General features: G+C 33.0%; 2 protein-coding genes across 4 annotated transcripts in view; one reads left to right on the forward strand and one right to left on the reverse strand.

Annotated features, from left to right (window-relative positions):
- Positions 1–627: 627 nt before the first annotated feature.
- LOC126729520 (uncharacterized) lies at positions 628–3,633 on the reverse strand. Of its 2 annotated transcripts, none has more exons than XM_050434910.1 (10): positions 3,539–3,633; positions 3,083–3,133; positions 2,702–2,773; positions 2,378–2,402; positions 2,226–2,258; positions 1,973–2,094; positions 1,753–1,883; positions 1,423–1,646; positions 1,085–1,329; positions 628–964 (listed from the first exon to the last, which is right to left on the reverse strand). In XM_050434910.1, the coding sequence occupies exons 2-10, from the start codon at positions 3,083–3,085 to the stop codon at positions 869–871; spliced, it is 951 nt and encodes a 316-aa protein (XP_050290867.1). In that variant the 5' UTR covers positions 3,086–3,133; positions 3,539–3,633; the 3' UTR covers positions 628–868. The 2 variants fall into 2 exon arrangements, with proteins under 2 accessions (XP_050290867.1, XP_050290866.1); XM_050434909.1 differs by having other exon boundaries at positions 3,461–3,601.
- A 3,011-nt stretch (positions 3,634–6,644) lies between these two features.
- LOC126729578 (uncharacterized) overlaps positions 6,645–14,860 on the forward strand; it is a 33,481-nt gene continuing 25,265 nt past the window's right edge. The window contains exons 1-5 of one of the 2 annotated variants that reach the window (XM_050434913.1): positions 6,647–6,814; positions 7,031–7,131; positions 10,837–10,918; positions 11,021–11,094; positions 12,351–12,952. In XM_050434913.1, the coding sequence (XP_050290870.1) occupies positions 6,773–6,814; positions 7,031–7,131; positions 10,837–10,918; positions 11,021–11,094; positions 12,351–12,612 (561 nt within the window). In that variant the 5' untranslated portion in view covers positions 6,647–6,772 and the 3' untranslated portion in view covers positions 12,613–12,952. Of the gene's footprint in view, positions 6,815–7,030; positions 7,132–10,836; positions 10,919–11,020; positions 11,095–12,350; positions 12,953–14,860 lie in introns of those variants that run through there. The other variant, XM_050434914.1, reaches the window with a different exon arrangement.

Consider the following 14,860-nt stretch of genomic DNA (forward strand, 5'->3'; position numbering starts at 1 on the left):
TATGGAATACTAGTAAGAAGAAACCCAAAGTCAATTAGTCAAGGGTCTTAAAATCATATCTGAGATCCATAAGGAGGCATGAGAAGTATGAAAGTTTGAATTAATGGTATTTTGCCAATCTACCATAAAAGGTCCACCAAAGTCATATTGGGCCCTAAATCCTTTCATTCAGAGCTCCCTAATTCACTGGTTAATCAAAGCCAATTGAGTAAAATTTGAATTAAGCTCGTGATGCTGATCATATTGTAGTTAAAGCCTATGGTAATAAAATATCTTATGCTTTATTAGACCTATAGACAGGTTAATCAGGCAGCCATGATTTTACCCTATGTACTTGTAATTGTGAATTGCGAATTGCGCCTTGCTACTATTCAGATGGGAAATAGTTTTTAAAACAAATTCAGGGTTGTAAATTGCATTGGCAGGCCTCCAGTCCTTCACTGATTCGGTTTTTGTGGATGTTTATACTACCAACTAGCAATGAGGAAACAGCCTTCTGGAGGAGACTGCTTGTGAGTCATTGCATGTCAAGATCTTTGTGCACCATAAGTAGTTCTGGTTTGTGTAATATAAATAATGAAACCCTCACCATCTTAAAGAACTGTTACTTTGCAATCAGTAGACACATTGATGTAAAATAAATTTTATATACTCCAATGAGTATGGAAATATAATGTTTGAATCATCAGAGTTCATACTACTTCTATATCATTGACTTTGGGTTCATATGAACATAAATATATAATGGGGAAAAAAATTTAGTGCAGAACATCTGTAGGGTTAGGAATTTAGGATCTTCCATTGACCAAATGATTGGTTCTACCTCCTATCTAGCAAAGCAATGGGGGTAAGAGAAGCTTAAATATAATTAGCCTTTCAATGAATACTTCTTCCCCATAAATGCTTGAAACTTTGGCTCTTCTTCCTTCTGAGGTGGATCTTGACTGCTGTTTTTTGGGGCAACCTAACATTACAAAAGCCAATATGCAAGAGATCAGTTTTAGCACCAACTGCACAATAAGTAGGCCAATAGATGTATAAGAAAAATTGAGGGCAGCTTATATCACAAGAAAGCAAGACATACCTTTGATTTTTCATTTTCGGGTTGATTTATATTTGAACCAAACACGAGCTTTCCAGAAGGTTGACGTGAAGCAGGATTTGATGACTTGGAATCCTTGGTTCCATTCTGAGCTTCTGATTGGTGCTGCTTAAGAATAGGAGAAGAATCTGGCACAACTGATTCTGTTGAGGGTCTTCCGTCCAAACGTCTCCCAAAACCAGTGAATGGGCTAAACTTGGCTATCTTTTTGGCTGGCTCATCTTCAGCTGGAATGCCAAAATAAATTCAGAATAAGAGGTTAATTATTAAACCTTGTGAACAAGTGTCAAAATGAGGGGGAGACAAATGACGTAACAAACCTTCTGATTGTTTCCTGTTCAACAGTGCTGATTTTGCTGGTTTTTCAGGTTCTTTATAATCAAGAGGAGGGGCGAAGTCAACCTCACAGTCCGTTTCAATGATACTGACTGCAGAGGAGGGTTTTGTTTCAACTATATTAATGTAATACTTCTTATTGTTATAAGCAACCATGATAGTATCACCAGTTGTTAAACAAGAGTAGCTCCTTAATGAAGTTTCCAAGCTGCAAATGAATATATGGAAAAGATAAATAAAGAGCATAATTATATGTACAAAAAGATCAAGGCTGATTTAAGGCAAATATGTAAATGGCAAAGTCATTGACTAACATAGCTTTGGGGTTGGAGACATCTAAGAAATCCTTGGTGTGTGGCTGCAGCTTAACATATGTTCCCTTTGCTAGGCTGGCATTCTTCAGTTGCACTACGTCTCCCTCTTGTAGGAGCATGTTTTCCATCATCTAACAATATAAAAAAAAACACTAAATATGTAGAAAAACTTCTGAAGAACCACAGAAGATTCAAAAGATAAAACAGACAAAAAGCATACCCAGTATGGTAAATATATTAGTCCCTCATCAGCTATGAATTCTAGGACTCCACAATGAGTAACCCGTCCAGCAGCAGGATTGTTAAGTTCAAATAGCATAGGGTATTCTATTTGTAAATATGCTGGAGTGCCAAAAAAAATGCCCACGTCATAGTTGGTGTTTTCATAAATAAAAGGAGATTTGCTTAAAAGCAAACCTACTTGCATCAGCATAAGGGAACAGAATGAAGGAGGTGTTAAATTGTTGACTTACCAAGGCGATCAAGAGCTGAGGGAGGCATAATAACTGGAAGCGAAAAGAAAACTCATAAGTAATTTTTAAGCCTCAAGAACTATCGAGAATTAAGAGAAATAAGTATAGAGATTAAGGATAGTATCGCAGAATTAGTCAAGCAGTAAACGTACTTTTATCACCCTTTTCCAGATGTGGCTGCAAAGATTCAGAGAAATAATTAATTTGGAATCCGAAACCAAGAAAAAATCAAGAGCCTAACCAATGAGTAGGTACAAGGCCAAATAATGTCCATAATATGAAACAATTTCATAAATTATAGACATTGACAAGGTCAATTATGCAATTTGGTAAGCTTACAAATCAAATAACCCATTTAAAGAGACTCTTCTCATCACAATTAGTAGAGTGCGACAGAACTGATTCCACCAATTTCATTTAAAAATGGAATTTCTTATAATAAAGCAAATTAAATTCAGCAGAGGTAATTCTCAAACCTTATCAATGAAAGAGACAGGGTAACAACGATAACTGTGCTCAAAGGTTGAAAAACGGCGGTTTTCGTAAGCCTTCAACAATCAAAACAAACAATAAGATCTCTGATCAAAACCGTATCAAGAAGCAACAGATAAATTTGAAAACTAAAAACATATAAGCTCAACAAATAAGACCAAATGTTGCTGTCACAGAAATAAAGCATCCCAAAGCTGAAATCTTACTTGTTCCACAAGACATGCAAACCAAGTTCAAAATCAATAAAGTACAAACCACCTTCCTAATCCAATATGGTTCCCACTTTTTTTTTTTTTTTTCCTTCTTTTTTTAGGATAACAATTTAGCAAACACAAACCACAAAGAATACAAAGTTAGTAACATACCATGATCAGTGGTCTGAGAGGTTCTCACGCCACTATAAGATTGCTTATAGTCTGTCAAAAATCCAAACAAACAAATAAGCAAACAATTGTCAAACACAAAACCAATTCACAACAATGGTCAATCTAAACAAAAACTAATCATAAGGCATAAAAAGTTGAGTTCATGATGAAGATCCCATCAAACATATAGCATTCCATTACCAACCCAATACTCAAAAAACATAAAAGAAGCATAATTTATTTGAATACCCCCAAAAAACATTGAAAATAAAGGTAAAAGAAAAGAAAAAACCCAGATAAGTGATTAATGTAAAAGAAGAAGTAGAGCTGTAGAGGCTTATAGATCAGAATTTAAAAAAATAAAAAATAAATTGGAACCTTGGTATTAGAAGGTTGCAGAATTGTAAACGTAGAAGAAGGGCAGTGAAGTGAAAAGTTTTTGATAGTGATGATTACCGTGGCTTTTTATAGGTTAAGAGAGAGTGTCAACATGTATGTATACAGTACACCTCGGTAAAGTCGGTAGTAGATACCTCTCAACAATAGTATACAAGGCACTCGTGGAAAGCCCACAGTGGTTTCATTGTTTTCAAAACATTAACTAAGGTTGGACCTAAGAGGTGTTTTGACTTTTGGGGTGGGCTTGAGCCTGTTGCTTTGTTTGGGACTTTTTTTTTTTATTTTTTTATTTATTTACAATTTTTTATTTTAGATTTAAACTTTTTTTAGGTACGAATAATATATAATATCTATAAATAGATTTTGATTATTTTTTTGATTTCTTTTAATAATTTTTTTTTTGGTATCTATCAATATTTTTTGCTTATATTTAGCAATTAGATTTAAATTCTATATATAAAATCCTCTATATTTACACTTTTTTTTTTTTCAACCAATATAATATTCTATTAGAATTTTACTATATCATATTTTTTAAAATTGCCAAAATAGATAATTTCATTATAAACACAATCTTAATACATACTTATTAATAACTATTATAATTATAAAATTTGATATTTAATAAAAAGAGAATATTATATATATATATATATATAAATATATATATATATATATTTTTTTTTGATGAATAGAGAATATTATATTTTGTAGTACTTTCGTACTTACTAGTAATTGGGTTCTTTTGGAGCATATCCACATAGAATTCCATACCAACGAAAACAACTACCTAACATAGAACTTAACTTTTTTCATGTGACATTTGAGTTTATATATATTTTATATTAGATTGTTTACTTTTATTGGTGTGGAGAGTGCCTGAAGATTTCCCTTTAGGAATAATTGTACTTTTAAACCCAATAATAAACCAATAAAGCCAAACTCTCCTGACAAGCACGGCTGGAAATTATTTTTTACTTTACGATTGATTAACTAGTTAAAAAAATAAAAAATAAAATTCCCATAAATGTTTTATCTTTATAAATATTAAATAGTAACTTGAACCTTGGTCCACGTGTTTCTAACCTAATGGCATCTCATCTTTCGGGTGTGTTTGAATATCGCTTATTTTGTTAAAAACTGAAAATATTATAGTAAAATAATTTTTGAATGTGTGAATAGTGCCGTGAGACTCATTTTTAATAAAATTTTTGGTGAAAAAAATATTTGTGGGTCCCGTATACAGTGCATGGGACCCACTGGAAAAGCACCACAGTCACAAAACATACTTAAAAAGAAAAATGCAAACGCAGACGCGTGATAATCGGTATCCAAACGGATACCCAATCTTCAATGTCGTGGGTTCTCGACTCCCACTCTCCTCCCAAATACAATTTTGAACCTTGAACCTCACCTTCATATATAAGATTAAAAAAAAAAAATTTATTTATGAGAAACAAACACACAAGGGAGAGAGAAATGAATTCTAATACAAAAACACACCATAAACTAGACTCCCACTCTCCTCCCAAATTCAATTTTGAACCTTGAAACTCACCTTCATATAATAATATATATATATATATATATATATATTTAGAAGCAAACACACACAAGGGAGAGAAAGGAATTCCAACACAAAAGCACACTACAAACTCCACTCAAAAGTCATGAAAAACCTTTTGAGTTTGGAGCTTGCTTTGAAAGTGTTTGTGTATGTATATGTATCATATAATTCTAAAATATATTTTTAGGCTAACTTGCAAATTACACCCTTAAAGTTTGGCGTGTTTAGATTTTACACTTTTAAGTTTTAGAATTTGGATTTTGCTCCCTAAAATGCTAGTTTGCTTACATTAGTAGCCCATCCATCCATATTTTCTATTAAGTGTCATATAAACTTGTCACACATGTTTAGTTCATCTAAAATTGATGTCATGTCATTTTTATTATGTCGTATACTTTTTAATTATTTTATGTGACACTTTACAGAAAATATGGATGGGGGGGTTGCTGATGTAAACATAATAGAATTTCAGGGAATAAAATCTAAATTCTGAAATTTTAAGGTGTAAAATCCAAATACTTCCAAACTTTAGGAGTGTAGTTTGTAATTTAGTTATATTTTTATAGACTTTAAATTGTATCATCTAAATTTGGAAATAAATTCATAATATTTTTAAATATTATTTAAACTTTTTTTTTGAAGGGTTATTTAAACTTTATTGATAATCAAATAATAATAATAATATGTTTCAATTATTTTAATCAGACAAATAGTATGTTTCATGGTAAAAACAATAATACAATTTCTAATAATATAAGGTTGGTAATCCAATTTCTAAATGTTCATAAATAAAAATCAATATATCTAACTCAGTTAATGAGAATAAGTTAAGTTAGATATATTGATTTTTATTTATGAACATTTAGAAATTAGATAAAAATCAATATATCTAACTTGTGAAAATAAATCCTAGATATATAATTTAATTTAGTAATAAATTCAAATATAGACTTATGTTCAAAATAAAATTAACCTAAAATCAGTGTCACTATTTGAACTAATTGCTCTTTATAATGAAGCCAAGATATTAATTGCTTTTCGGTGTAAGCGTGATTTGAATTTTGAATCCCTTTATTTAATAACAAAAAAATTTATTTTATTTTATTTTATTTAGAGAGTTTCAACATATGGTGTTCGTTTTTTATAATAGTTGATAGTTTTTTATCATTAGACCAAGATACCAATTGATTTTTGATGTAGGCGAGGATTGAACCTTAAATTTTTTATTTAACTATTAGAGACTTTACCAATTGAACTAACTGAAATTGAAACATGCAATTTTAACTTTATATGGGTGCCTTCAATATAAGGTCGGTTGGAGTGGACCAACCTAAACCCAAGTTGGCCTAGGATTCTAGTGCTATGTATTATTAGGCGCTGAAATTAGTAGTATAGGCTGAAGTCAACGTTGGTGTTTGATTTTGGGGTTGAGCCAGGTTTGGTTTAGCTTGGGCCCATACGTGATCAACAAGACAACAATCAAGAAATTCAGAGTTTATTTTTTTAAAAAGGAGTTAGGTTTAATAGTGGCCAATGCTAGGCCCATATAAGCCCAATACTAAACCTACTGTAACACTGTAACAACAGCAATAAAATCATTGTTGTTGTCCCTATTGCAAAGCAAGGGAGCAGAAACCTTGTCTCTTCCACGGAGAGGAGAGAATTTCAGAGAGACAGAGAGAGTTAAAGTTGAGCTCTTCTGGTGACATCCAAGGAGCTAAAAAATGGCCAAGCGTGAGATTTCCAGCACTCTGAGGAACTTGAAGGTAAAACAAAAAGTTACAAACTTTGCTCTTATTTCCTGAAGAGACATTCCATACTAGCTTCTATATGCAAAATTTAGATAAGCTCACTTGAGATTTGAACTGGGTTTTACTTAAATTTATCTGGGCATTCTCTAATTTTTTTTTTTTGGTTATAAATTTCAAGCCTTGTAAACATAGGATCTTATATTGGGGGTGTTCTTTTCTTTATTTCGATAGTTCATGCAAAGGGCAGCTCAGAGAGAAGAAAATACCAAGAAAGAAGAAGAGGTCAAACTTGTTGGGAATTTCAGTTCCCCTAGTATCGTGAATAGAAAGTGGTATTCTTCTTTCTTTTTTGTTCTTTGCTATAATTTATAAAGAACTCTCTATTGTTTTGTGCTTCTTGATTTTTCTCTTCTTCTTTTTTTGGTGTGATGTGTATATGTGGATATATTCCAGTTCGTATGTGCGTAAAACTTTGCTTGCTTTAACATTAAAGTACAAATTGTATTTTTCCTTTCTGAAATCTTGAATCATTATAGGATTTTCTGGTTGTGTATTATGAACTGGATCTGGTTGATAATTGCAATTTAGCTGGTTTTTTTGGTTCTCCATCACCCACGTGTAAGCCGTTACTTTGGAGTGGTGTTTTCGCATAATTTGCTATCTTAAGGAGCCTTATGCTTGCTTAAAAACAGATGCTTTTAGCGTGCTTGTATTCGATACTGTAATTGACATTTTTAAGGCCTATAACTAGGGGTCTTTATCTTACCAATAAAGACATTTTATATGGCAAGCTAAGCCCCTTGATGTTGTAGACTAGGGACCCTTATGCCATAAATAGGTTGTAACCAGTGTGCAGAGCTCCTGATTCTACAGGGTTTGGGAGAGGTGATTGGTAGGCAATCTTACCATACATATTGTCAATCATCTGAAATAGCATGATGGGTCATATATCCTTGTTTCATTCTCATTATGATCTATAGGCTGCATAGGTGGTACGAGTTTGCTAGTTGAAAACTGTATCTCACACCATTTTTCTTGAAGGTTGTGTGAGGCATTTAAGTTCGATTATAGTTGGAAAACAAGTTGAAGAAAATGAGATATAAATTATTGGTGCAGACTCTGGAAACTTTCTTTCCTACTTAGGGATTATTTTGTATTTTCCATGTTGGGACACCATTTACTTCAGAGTTTTATTCTTTCAGATATTCTCATTTAGATATCAGTTGACATTTTGAACTTTGAATTTGGATTTTATTATGAGTGAGGATTTTTGGGATGGAATTGTGCCCTCATGTAATCCTTGAAGCCTTTTAAGAGTCTTTAATAATGGTTTGAGACATTACATTTTTAGTGATAATTTTCTGATGAAAAATTCCCTTAGCTTGGTGTCATTCCAAGCCCCCTCAAGCAATGAAGCTTAGGATTTACGTTCTGCGACATCTTTGATACTGCAAGCTGCATTAATGTCACTTCTTCAAGTCTTGTCACCTGCCTAGGATTGAAACATGTCCCCACCCTAGTCCCTATTAGGTGTCATGGGTAGTCACCTCATCCATAGCCATCAAGGAGAGGCCCCATTCAAATTATTCCTTGAAAGGATGAAACATGGTGTGATGTGCTTTGGGACACATCATTCTAAGTAGGCTTTGGCCCTATGACCTAGACATAATAATCAATCGATCAAATTCTTGTTTCTTTTGTGGGTTTTCAGTTAGCTCAATTGGTAAAGTCTTATCTTCAAATAAGAGATTTGGGGTTTGAATCTTGCTTACACCAAAAGCCAATTGGTGTCTTGGCCTGATGATAAGAGCAATCATCATGGAGCAGGTGTCATGGTTTGAAATTCTATTGTATCTATTAAAAACATTTCTTGTTTCTTCACCTTTAAAGGGAAAGGGAATGGCTTACACATCATAAATCCAAAGAAATTTGGGAGATTGGAAAACAGGGAATCTGAAATATTTTCCTTAGTAGCCAAGATTCTTACCCTTCTTCTTGCTTCTTTCCTTTTGTGGTAGACTTGGGTTGGAAGGGGTTAAGTGTAAAGGAGCAAGAATATGATTGACCATAAATTGTGACATCTAGTTTGTAGAGCCAAGATCTGCCTAGAATGATGTGTCCACGTCCATTGGAATGACATCTTACCATAATTCTTCCTTGTAGGACATGAATTTAATGGGGATGAGACACCTCTCTCCTTGATGGCTATGGATGAGATGTCAACCCATGACACCTTGTAAGGACTAGGGTGGGGAACAAGTTTGAATCTTAGGCGGGTGACAAGGCTTGAAGAAATGAAATTAATGCAGCTTCCACTGTCAATAATGATCCCCTCTTGGTGATGAAGCATTGATTTTTCAATTTTCTATTCTGCTTCATATTTCCCCCAATACGTTCTGCATCATTTATAGACCATTTTTACTTCTGAATCAACTTTTGCATTCTTCTTAATCAACTTCTGTATTCAGACTTCAAATCATGTTGGTAGTCTCAATAAGAGATGTTGTATGTTACAAGTGTTTCTGTGGAGCTAGATTATGTGGACATCTGCGTACTAGCATAATTAAATCTTGGCATTGAAAGCTGCTAGCAAAAACTCTCATTGTGTAAGCGATATAGATCATGGGATAGTATTCTTTACCTAGAGGGATCGATGAGAATATTAGTTTTCTGTTAAATATTCTTAGCAGTTCTATCTTATGTCAGGACAGCAGCACCTGCTTTCACCTTTTGTTGTAACATTATGAGCATCCATAATGTTTAAAATTTTAATGAGATGTCACTTCTTTTCTCAACTAGTAAATGAGAAAGTTGATAGATGGGGTTCACTCTTCATGGGTTCTTAATGGGAAAATTCATATAAAAGCATGTTCAGAATTTTCAATTCCCAGTATTAATTGTTAAAAATAAATAAATCTCCACTATTTAGTCGCTGATAAAAAATTATCCGGTATACATCTTTAGACTACTATTTTTTGAGATGCATACACCCCACCATCTGGGGATGGTAACACAAATTTCTTATTAGCATTTGAAACAGTTGTAGCCTTTTGAAGTGCAGTTTCTATATACCATATCGGTGACCCTCTTTGTGGATGGTAGAGTGACCATTAAGAATAAAATTGCTTGATGTTGGGTTAATAAAAGACTTTTGAATGATATAGGTTAAAGTCACTTTGTTAATAATATTCTTGAAGTCAATTTGGACATGTATCACAGCTCTGCAGACTTTGTATGCCCTGTGATATCCAATTTAGCTTTTAATGTTATAAAAAAGGAGCAACTAGATTAATATTTTAGTATTTTTATAAGGATTGGATATACAACTATGAAATCCACTGTAGCACATTGGCAATACCTATCAAAATAAATTTTAAAAAAGGATTGGATATACAACCTGTATATTTCTTAGATTACTCCCTTGTACTTTTGTTCATTCTTTACAAAAAGTCTTTATCACCCATAAAAAAAATTGAAAGAAAAGGAAACAAAAAAGGGCTTGGAAAGTAGTTCCATCGTGTCTAGTGTGGAACATTTGGAAGGAAAGAAGCATAACATTTTAGGGACAAGAGCTTTCTGTTGAGAGAATAAAGTTTGCTTTTGTCAATTTATTTTCTTGGATGTTACTAGAGGAATGTAGACCTTCAAATGTATGTGACCTTTTGGATTCCTTTTTTTCACAGAGTGGTTGAGTATTAAGCTGTATGCTTCAAAGGCTCTCCTTCAGTCATTGTATAGTGATTTTTTTATTAATATAAATGTTCTTATTTATTTCAAAAAAAAAAAAAGGGTTGGCATGCAAGACATTGTACAGTAGACCTTTGTAAAGTAAGAACATCCTGTGTTTAAAGGCTTCATATTCTGCAAACATCAGTTTGATCTCCTCTAATATTCAAAAAGAATTGTAAACTTATATATAAGCAATGGAATGCTAATTTTCTATGAAAAATAAAACAGCTGCAACTACCCACAGGACCTTCTCATTGACTTCTATTTCCCAACATGCTTTGTTTGGATGGTTGTCTGTATACTTGCAGTTTGGTGATAATGGAAGGTGATCCCCATCCTGGAGCAATTAATGGCCGCATGTCATTTCAAAGCTTTAATCCTTCTATTGATGTGAGTATAAAGGTCATGTTACCTGAAATTTCCAATGACTATTCCCCTCCTGTGATTCTATTTTGGCTTCTGTTCTCCTCATGCAAAGCCTTGTCATGATAGAAACTGAATGAAGCAGCATCTAACCCTGTGTCTGCCACTTCTTCTGGAAGTCAAAGTGGAGGAATATCTTTGAGGTGGGTTCACTTCTCAAATTATCTTATGTTTTTGTTATTCCTACAAATATATCGTGAAAAATATATTGCCTTGATGTTGAACAACTCAATGTGAAACTTTGAGATTATTGTCATAAAAAAAATTTAAGTTGCTCTAAACTAAGTTGAGCAAAGTGTTGCAACATTCTGTCAATGCATGCTGCATTTCTGCTACTATTGAGGTTGTCTAACCAATCCAATAATCTGAATATTGCAGTCATTTATTTTTTCTATCCAATAATCTGAATATTGAAATTTTTTATATTATGTTAGGGCTGTAATTAATAGAAACTGTAGAGCCAATAAAAATTGAAAAGAAGAATCCTTATTTGGCATGGAAGGCATAAAGCATTGTTGAGTGAAGTTGGGATTGTTTGGTCATTTCATAAAACATGTGAATAAATCAATGAATCAAAGTACCAACCATCCCTTAGCTCTGAAAATTTTAATTAATATTAATTAACTGTTCTTGTTTGCATTGGAGTTAAAAATTGTGCCAATTACTGTACCCAGTTTGCATAATGAATCAAAGTAGCAAACATCCCTTAATTCTGAAAATTTTAATTAATGTTGAATAATCTTGTTTGCATTGGAGTTGAAATTGTGCTGACTACTGTCCCAGTTTGTGTGATTTTATATACCTTTCTGAATGTATATGATAGTTTCTCCCCTATGTGAAAGGTTGGATAATAATATATTTCAGGAACATATTTAGTCTAAGTACTTTTCCAGTTTTGGTAAGATTGCGTATGTAGTTTTTGGGTCTGAATTTATTTGTGGATATACGTCTCATGTTACCCATTTTAGTTGGTTTACAAAAGGTAGTTTCTTACAAAGATAATAACATTTCTCATTTTGAAGAGGAGAGATGTTGATGTAGGACAAAGAGGAACAAAGCCAAATCAGATCTTGCAGATCTGGACAGTTGAGATTTTTGAATAATTTGGGTTAGGGTTTGGTGGAAAAAGACTGGAAAATAGTAAGGAACTTAGTGTTCCTAATGGCAAAAAAGAATTGTAGGATTTGGGATGAAATAAAGGGGGGAAAATCAAGATTTGGGTTGCCATTTCAAACAGTAATCCATGCAGACAAATAGATAATGAAGGATCTGAAGATAAAATTTATTACTATGTGCTTTGGCTTCCATACATGATACCTAAAGAAAACTGCATTTACAAGTGATTCTCATATGCACTGATGACACTACTGATATTTTTCCTTCTATTTGGATCATACAGAGAAAATGGATCATCAACGGATAGAGCAGGGAGCTCAGACACTGATAAATTAAGTTCCGAGGCCGAGGACCTTAAAAGAAAACAGTCTGAAGTAGTATCTGAAACACAGTACCCAAAAAAAACACCAAAAAATGTTCAAGGTAATGAACAATCATCACCGAGTAGTAGTAGTAAAGGCTCCTTCAAGAAACCAAAGGCAAAGGGTGAAAAGCTGGACTGGAGTGTTCTTAGACCATCAAAGTCTCATAAAAAACGAGGGTGAGCATATTTAACATTCACATTTACAATGGTGTGAACTTCTTTCTGACTTGCTTCGATCTCGCAAAATTTGAATCTATAGTCTCTTCTCTTGTTAATGATATTTTTCCTAGCCAGTCATTAATTTTAGAAAGCTTTTTAGGCTCCTTTCAAGCCTTTTGGAATCTGGTGTGTAATTTTTTAGGGCGTTATAGAATATTTCCACCAATGGCTACTGTCAACTTTTCAAATCTAGATGAACTGTACTATTTTGTTCCATTACATCTCTAGTGCTCAACACCAACGTATTTTTTCACTTGAACAACATATTTGATGGTCAACTTAATCCATCTGGTTTTGCATTATCCATAATTTTATAGTATAGAACTTTGTTTTAGAATGTCTTAATCTTCTGCATAGCTCATTAAGATGGTTTGGAGGCAGTTTTCCTGCTTTGGATTTTGAAACCCAAATGAAGGTAGCTGGATATATATAGCTCCCTGGTATGTTGAGAGACAAGCAAGTAAAAAACTTAAGGTGGTTCTTAAATAGGCTGCTGTTTGGTGGCAATGATTGAGGTCAGTGTAAAGCTTCTACGCCTTTTTTTTTTTTTTTTTTTTTTAATCTAAAATAAACTCTGATGTGTTCAAGGTCTACAGACTTTGCCACTTCCGCCACTTCTCTCCTCATACACCACTGAATGACATCAATGATGTTTTTATTCTAATGGCTACCCTTTGCATTATATATAGCGTTTAGAGCATTTGGCATCAACCTCAGTACCATTTTAGTCAAATTTGGTCTAAAAAAAACTATATTTACTAGCTCATTTGTAGATAGTAGATACTCCTACATCAAATTCAATATTGTATTTTTAAAATTTATTTTATTCATTATTTATTACTATTTTTTCTCTCTCTACTCTGTGATTTTTTTCTTCATCTCTCTTCCTCTCAACCTAGATCAACCCTACCATTGATTTTTCTTCTTCCTCTGTCTCCCTTCCTCAACACAGATCGACTCTACCCACTAACTCTCTCTCTCTCTCTCTCTCTCTCAACCCAAATTAACTCCTTCACAAACAACCAAAATCAACAGCAACCGTTAAAGATGGTGGTTGTAGAGGCCAAATGGCCAAAGGATGACAAATATCTCGCTGATTCAAGGTGGTGGTTGAGGCAGCCAAATGACGAGATTGAGAGGTGGGTTTTGGTTGTCAATGGCAATAAGAGAGAGTGGTGTTGAGAGAGGGGTCAAAGAGAACAAATTAAAAAAAATAAACATTTTATTTTAACATTGGCGATGAACAATGCTCATTGAGGTATTGTTCATTTCTAAAATTTTGTGTTACTTTGTTGAGTCTGATGCGAGGTGTTTTTTGGTGGATTAAGTAAACCTAAGGCTAAATATTGCATTTGACGAGCCAGATGTGAATGCGTAGGTATTTCTATTGCACGTGACATATCTTGCATTGAGAAATAATCTAATGTAAGAAAATGAGATTTACATACCAGTATATTAAATTTAGAGATACAAATTTATTCTATATTGCATAGTCATTGGTTTTAATAAAAGAATGTTAATAATATGAAAGTGATGGTTTTTATTTTTTATTTTTTTATGAAATATATGAAAATGATATTACTCAAATTATAACTTCTCAAGATAATAATTGCAAAAAAGATTATAAAAAATTGTATTCTAAGCTGAAACCTAAGAATGGTTCCTGATGCAATTTCAATGAAGGCATGATTTCGATGAGGGCATGAAGCTTGCTTATCTAATAATTGTCATATTTTGATAGTTATCAGCCAGGGGAAAGAGAAAGACTATCTTTAGAATATAATATATCCCACTCCTGTATGGATACCAAGGTATCAACAAAATGAGAAACGAATATAATATTAATAACTCTTATTAATATGTTGTAACTTTATTATCACGCCCCAAACCCAAGAGCTAGGCACGTGACAACAGCTAATAAAGTTCGCACTCTATAAGTGTGAAAAACCTTCTTAATAACTAAAAATTTATCCTCAAAAGAAAATTTCATCAATAAATCCAAAAATGTCTTCAATAATGCAATTCTCAAAATATCTCCAAAATAATAATCTTCCAACATCACAAAGAAAAATAAACTAAATCTTTTGAGACTATTGTCTTAACAAAAGACAATATTAAACATAAAAGTCCAAATCTTATTTCAATGATTCCTAAACTTCACTCATATGCATCTCTCAGTGGAAGCCCAAACACATGCTACTCTTCCCGAT

This window comes from Quercus robur, chromosome 1 (genome assembly GCF_932294415.1).
Source record: "Quercus robur chromosome 1, dhQueRobu3.1, whole genome shotgun sequence".
In the NCBI taxonomy this organism is placed as follows: domain Eukaryota; kingdom Viridiplantae; phylum Streptophyta; class Magnoliopsida; order Fagales; family Fagaceae; genus Quercus; species Quercus robur.

What these genes read in the sequence shown, in the direction of transcription:
- LOC126729520 (XM_050434910.1), bottom strand. An exon ending in TCTGGAAAAGGGTGATAAAA is followed by an intron (nt 2,259 to 2,377) that starts GTACGTTTACTG and finishes TTTCGCTTCCAG; the next exon opens with TTATTATGCCTCCCTCAGCT. An exon ending in GTCTCCAACCCCAAAGCTAT is followed by an intron (nt 1,647 to 1,752) that starts GTTAGTCAATGA and finishes ATTCATTTGCAG; the next exon opens with CTTGGAAACTTCATTAAGGA.